The following is a 7,500-nucleotide window of genomic DNA, read 5'->3' on the forward strand; positions in this document are numbered from 1 at the left end:
GCCAGCAACACGAAATGTGACGCCGGCGTATAGCGTGCGAGTCTGCGATTGAAAGGCTGATATAGACATATGCATAACACACTCTAGGCCATATCTGCTGTCTCGTTTACAGACAGTCTAACTAGGCCTCTTTGAACTCTGTTACATTACATTCTATTACATTATATTACATTACAGTGGACAGTAATAATGAGTACACCCCTGTTGAAAAGTAGCATTTTGAACAATATTTTAATAAACAAACAAGTAATTTCCAAAATGCTCATAGAGTAATACAACTTCTTTTGAGCTTACGTCAGGAAAGTAAGGTCAATAGTATAACTTAAATTACATATTTGTCCATTTTTGTGAAGTTATGCTGGCGCAAAAGTGAGTACACCCCTACGTTAAACTCCTAGAGAGTGTCTGAGAAGGGGCAGTGTTGGCCCGCAACGTCTCGAAATTGAAAGGGATTGAAAGGGAGGTCATCGGTGTGAATTTCATCCTTGCCTTACATTGAATTTTACATTTTGAGTCTGCACCTGGCTAAACTAGGTGTGTGTGAGATTTGAATGGAATCCTATAGTGAGTATCATGATCTGCTTCAGCAGTCACAGCACATGTTTAAAAGCATGTTTCTTTTGGTGAAAGTCAGCTTCCTACTGTTGACGGCATCCACACAGCCCCAAAACATTTCAGTCCCACCACCATGCTTGACTTTAAGCATCGGGCTCGTTTCTTTGTACAAATCACTTTTTACCACCACACATGCTTGACACCATCTAATGCAAATTTGTTGATCATGGTCTCATCAGAGTCAAACAAACTAAGGATATGGGTTACTGGAACCATGTCCTGTGATCTAATGACAGCAAGATAAACAAATTGGCTTTAGATGGTGTCAAGCATTTGTGGTGGTAAAAAGCGAATTATACAAAGAAAAGTGCCCCATGCTTAAAGTCAAGCATGGTAGTGGGAGTGGCATGGCTTGGGGCTGTGTGGATGCCATCAACAGTAGGAAGCCGAATTTCACACAAAAAAACATGCTCGTCAACATGTAGGCTATGTAGGCTAATGACCCAATAGTTATAGGAATGTCATCTCAGTTTCAAGAAATGAGCCAAACCAATGGAGAAAAAACTGAACAGTAACAAGTTTTCTGCACTCATTTTTGAGAGGCCAGGCATCCTCTGCCCCCTAGTGGCCAGTCAGTGCACATGACACAGACTACCCAATATCACTCAGACTACCCAATATCACTGTAACACACTGGCTGTTTCTCATAGTGAAGTATTCTAACCTTGCTAGTGTGAGTAACCCATTTTGGTAACACTTTATTTTAGGGATACATCTATTAGCGCTAATACATACAATGTTCCTGTGTAAGTAACTTGTAAGGCATGTACAAACTAGCAAAATCAAACATTTGTTAGGCATGTATTCGCAAATGTCTTGTTCATGCACAATAAGGGATTTATTACCAATTTAACCTTAGTAAGGACCTAGTAGGCCTTAGCATTTGCTTAGTACATGCCTTACAAGTTACTTATGCAGGCATTAACATTGTATGTATTAGTGCTAATAGATGTATCCCTAAAATAAAGTGTTACCCACATTTTTAGCGGATTTCACCAAGGACTCCAAGGACAAGGACACCAAGACTATTACTAACAGTCTGTTTTGGTTTTAGATGTATGTTTGGGATTTTAATTTATAATGCTTGTAAACATCTAGCCTGCCTATTTTGGACACCAGATGGAAATTAGCTTTTGGGCTACAGTCTGGCACATTTACATATATGTGCATGTATGTATACATATATATTATTATATTATATATAAATATGTTCATTAATGTGCAATGTCCTGAAGAAAGAAAGAAAGAAAGAAAGAAAGAAAGAAAGAAAGAAAGAAAGAAACAAACAAACAAAGAAACAAAGAAACAAAGAAACAAAAATACAATAAGTGTAATTAATAATACTACAAGGATACTCCTTGGTGAAATATATAAAGATATGTAAAGCTTCACACACTCACACACACAACCACCGGCTGTGTTTACATGATAGTTTTAATTCTGAATTAAAAATTCCGAATTAAATTGTTCCGTTGAGTTTGCATTGTACTTTCATTGAATTTCCGAATTGTGAAGTGTTTACAGGATGTTCAAAGTGGAATTACGTTTTATTCTGAATTAAGATGAGTAAATTCAGAATTACGTAAATGTCCCATCAGGGGCGGAGCAGGGGGGGGGTATAGGGGCCAGGAACCCCCGGCCTCACCACTTGGGGGGACCCCCTGCCAGTGTCTTTCGATTGCCAAACATCTTGTAGGGGCCCCATTCTACGATATTTAGTGGGCCAAACGCCTCTGACACATCTCCCGCCCCCCCTGTCCCAATACCAGTGCTCCGAACCTGTGTCCCATCTAACTGAAAACAGAATTTGGTAAAACTGCTTTTATTCATTGTGCCCCAACTCACTGGAATGAGCTTCAGAAATCTCTTAAGCTTGCTGTTTTTATGTCTGTAGCTGAGTTTAAAGCCTATCTTAATGACGCTTTTAAATCTGTCTGCACTTGCTTTTAATCTTGTAATCTCCTTTTAATCTTGTTTTATGTTTATTATTTTATGGTTTTTATTGTGCAATTTTATCTCTTCATCCATATTAATTTGTTCTGTTTTGTCTGTGTCCTGTCTGTACATGTACAAGGCTGCCGCCTTGGCCAGGGCTCACTTGTAAAAGAGAATTTTATTCTCAATGTGATTTTATTTCCCTGGTTAAATAAAGGTAAAATAAAATAAAATAAAAACTGAGGTCACTGACCATGTCCTGTCTCTCTCTCTCTCCCCTTTGTTTTCAAAGCGGAATTAAGTTTTATTCTGAATTAAGATTAGTAAATTCAGAATTACGTAAATGTCCCATCTAAGTGAGGTCACTGACCATGTCCTCTCTCTCTCTCTCTCTCTCTCTCTCTCTCTCTCTCTCTCTCTCTCTCTCCCCTTTTCCCCTGGGTTGCAGGGCCGCAGCACAACTGGCTGAAGGACTTCATCCTCATGGTGTCCATCATCATCGGCGTGGGCGGCTGCTGGTTCGCCTACGTGCAGAACAAGGTGTCGCGCGTCCACATGAGCCAGATGATGAAGGACCTGGAGAGCCTTCAGAGCGCCGAGGAGAGCCTCACGGACATGCAGACCAGGTGGGAAGGAGCAGCCTGATCTCCAAAATTTCTGTGCTCCTGGACACGGATGTTAAGGACACGAAATCTGTGTCCAGGAGCATGGATTTTGCCAAAATTCTGTGCTCCTGGACACAGAATTGTTTTCCGTGATGGGCACACGGAAGTGCTTTCTATATTCCCACAGCACTGTGTTAACTCTATCATTAGAAAATACATACCAAATGCTAATCCTAGATCCACTGTAATAGTGAACCATTAAAATAAAGTGTACAGTGTATGCTGATAGCCTTTCTCTCACATTTTTTTTTCAATTTATTTCACAGTACCAGACAGATGTCAATCATTTCATCAGTGCCCTTACTTACTGGCTAATTGCTTTTAAACCACCCCTCACTAGTAACCAATGTTGGTGTAAGAGGGAGGGAAGAATGTCTTTATTTTCTGGTCAGTGATGTCAGTATGGTTTGACTCTCAAGAAGACGTGCACTGCGTCAAAACGTCAGTCTTTATGTTTGCAGCACAATACAAATAACTAAAAAGTATTCGAGTGCTCCAGTCATCCCTGGCTTAATGATAAAAGCAATGTTCTGTTGGCTGTTGGTTTTGCACACATAATGCTGCCTCCTGCACTTTGCATCCTCACATTTTTTGCACATTGGAATGGTATTTTAATCTCCATGTCTTGATCTGACCTTTTATCTCTTTTATTCTCTTTGTCTCTTCTTTTATCCTCTCACTTTCTTGTTTTTTATTTTATTAATTCTGTGTATTGGTCCCAGTCTTATGTCCCTGTGCTGTGTTGACCCCAGGTACCCCAGGTTTTTATGTTGTTTTTTATTAGTCTATTTGTTGTCTGTTCTGAATGTCTTTAAATACCTGCTACGAACCTAATTTCACCCTTGGGGGGAAAATAAACTTAAACTTTAAAGTTGAAACTTTAAACCTTATGTTCTGCTGGTTCCTTATGTTCTCTGGCAGCCATGGCCCAGCGGTTAGAGAGTTGGTCTTTCAATCTAGGGGTTGCAGAGGTCCCTCTGACCTCTCCCTACATCTCCATGGCTGAAGTGCCCTTGAGTAAGGCACCTAACCCCACATTGCTCCAGGGACTGTAACCAATACCCTGAAAAATAATAACTGTAAGTCGCTTTGAATAAATGAAAGCGTCAGCTAAGCAGTGCAATGTAATGTAATAATGTAATGTAATGTTCCGTGGTGGGTTCTGGTGGCAGGCTGGAGAAGGCCCAGGAGGAGAACCGCACGGTGGCGGTGGAGAAGCAGAACCTGGAGCAGAAGATGCGCGACGAGATCTGCGGGGCCAAGCGTGAGGCCCACCGGCTCCGCGAGCTCCGCGAGGGCGCCGAGAGCGAGCTCAGCCGGCTGAAATACGCCGAGGAGGAACTGGTACAGGTATATAGGCGCATAGCGTGCACTCGTATACGTTAATGAACTATCAAACACATGCGCACACACACACACACACACACACCTCAAATTACGCCGAGGAGGAACTGGTACAGGTATACAACAGGCGCATAGCGTACACTCGTATACGTTAATGAACTATCAAACACACACACACACACACACATACAAACACACACCTCAAATATGCAGAGGAGGAACTAGTACAGGTATATAGGCGCATAGCGTACATGCCCGCCTCAAGGGGCACTTGCCCTGGGTCACTAGGCCACAGTAGACACCCCATACTGCCAGGCTCCACTATCACAGCACAGGGATGAGCTGACAGCAACTGGTACAGGTATACAACAGGCGCATAGCGCACACTCGTATACCGTTAACACTCGTGTAGCGTACACACGTATATCATGCACGTATGCACGCACACGCGTACGCAGGCACACACAGGCATGCATGCACGTACACACACACACACACACACACACACACACACACACACACACACACACACACACACACACACACACACACACACACACACACACACACACACACACACACACACACACACACACACACACACACACACACACACACACACACACACACACACACACACACACACTGACATATATGCCTATAGCATGTTTGGTGTTTGTTGAGAGTGAGAGGGGATGAGCTGTGGGAGAGTTCAGTGGGAGATGGGCACTGCAGTACTCATGGTTCTGGCTGGGCCACAGCATCGCACCACTCTCAAGTTTCAGCTTTCAAGTTTATTTATTTAACATAGGGACAGCATATATTAGCAGCATTTACACAAAGTGATAAATATGCAAGATTATAGCCACGAGGCTAATTTCCTTCCTTTGTCCCTTGACAGGTTTGATGTTCCTTAAAAATACATCAAATTAAAACAAAACAAAAAATACACCATTTTTTGCACTCAGTTGTAAAATTAAAATGTCAAAGATGTTTCACACATTTTAAAAGGAATGATACAAAATACAATTGCTGATGCCGCATCGCACCATTCTCCTCCCCCTCTCCTCTTTATCCACACGCCACAGGCTCTCATTTCAACAATACCTTCTCTGTCAACACAGCAGGGCATACACACACACACACACACACACACACACACACGCACACGCACACACACACACACACACACACACACACGCACACGCGCACACGCACACAGGCACGCACACACACACACACACACACACACACACACACACACACACACACACACACACACACACACACACACACACACACACACACGCACACACACACGCACACACACACACGCACACATGCATACACCCACACACACGAACGCACGCACACACGCACACACGCACACACGCACGCACACACCCACGCACACACACACGCACGCACACACACACACACACACACACACACACACACACACACACACACACACACACACACACACAAGTTTGCACGCACACACACACACACACACACACACACACACACACACACTGAAATACAGTATATGCCTATAGCATGTTTGGTGTTTGTTGAGAGTGAGAGGGGATGAGCTGTGGGAGAGTTCAGTGGGAACAGCAGTCTATCCTACTTGTTCTTGTAACGTAGACGATATGCAGTGTTGTGCTTGTCTATATTTCAGGCTCCTGTGGCACTCTGTGTTTTCTAAGAAACAGTATGGCTAAGAGATGGTGAAGGAGATGATTGGGTTTTACTATATCTTCATGTTGCTGTTTTTTTAACTCCTTGTCTTCACTTGTCAAGTCCAGTCAAGAGCTTTTTATTGTCATTGACAAATAAATTTGACAACAAAATTGTGTTTGGAATACACCGTACACATACTCCGGACCGCAGCGTCCACGCAGCTAAATATGCGAAGGTCAGGATTGGGTCCGGAGTAGGGGGATGGAGTGGGGATTTTAGTGTTGAATTGTTTGATGCTGTATGTTCTTTTCTTACATTCAAAATGAAATAAAAAGGAGTGGCAAAAAGAAGCAGTATGGTTAGCATGGGACTCTTTACAACCATGTCCAGTTTTGACTGGCTTTATCAAAGACCTGTTACAGCCATCTATCTTACAGCTTTGACCGGGCCCAGGACAAAGTAATCTGAGATGGTACTTCTCTTAATGCATGTTATGAGGACCCAATTAAAGTGAAAAGTGAAAGTCCACCTGGGAAACTCCAACTCCCATTGTCATTGTGACACAGCACTCCACAGCACACACGTGGTCACTGCACACTGCACACAACAAAATTGAATTTATGCCTCACCCGTGCACGGGGGCAGCCTCCAATGGCGCACCTAAGGGAGCAGTGCGGCGGGACGGTACTATGTTCAGGGTACCTCAGTCATGGACTAGCTAATTTCTCCCCCCACCAACCTGGCGGGTCGGGAGTCGAACCGGCAACCATTGGGCTACAAGTCTGACGCCCTAACCGCTTAACCATGACTGCCCCCTCTTCTGGGCCCCCTCTACCCCTGGGCCCGGGGCAACCCCTTGTAACCCCCTGTTGGATTGCCTGGATGTCAGTGTGGAACTATATATAACATTCATTATGTCTAAGTGTTTAACTCAACACTTTAGATTTTAGTTTGCCTTAAAGGGACACAGTGTGAGATTTTTAGTTGTTTATTTCCAGAATTCATGCTGCCCATTCACTAATGTTACTTTTTCATGAATACTTACCACCACCATCAAATTCTAAGTATTCATTATGACTGGAAAAATAGCACTTTTCATACATGCTGGATTGCTTGGACGTCAGAAGTGTAGTAGAGTAGAGTAGTAGAGTAACTTTTTTGATCCCCAGGGGGAAATTCAGGTGTCCAGTAGCTGGCATAAATACACAAATACACAAATTCCCACATGGACATTTCAAGACACATATAACACAGG

General features: G+C 43.2%; 1 protein-coding gene across 3 annotated transcripts in view; it reads left to right on the forward strand.

Moving 5' to 3' along the window:
• Positions 1–7,500, forward strand: part of stim2b (stromal interaction molecule 2b) — a 154,903-nt gene that overhangs the window by 128,841 nt on the left and 18,562 nt on the right. For all 3 annotated transcript variants that reach the window (XM_063186623.1, XM_063186625.1, XM_063186624.1), the window contains 2 exons: positions 2,999–3,176; positions 4,388–4,565. In XM_063186623.1, coding sequence (XP_063042693.1) covers positions 2,999–3,176; positions 4,388–4,565 — 356 coding nt within the window. The remainder of the gene's footprint in view (positions 1–2,998; positions 3,177–4,387; positions 4,566–7,500) is intronic.

This window comes from Engraulis encrasicolus, chromosome 21, assembly GCF_034702125.1.
Source record: "Engraulis encrasicolus isolate BLACKSEA-1 chromosome 21, IST_EnEncr_1.0, whole genome shotgun sequence".
NCBI classification, from domain to species: Eukaryota; Metazoa; Chordata; class Actinopteri; order Clupeiformes; family Engraulidae; genus Engraulis; species Engraulis encrasicolus.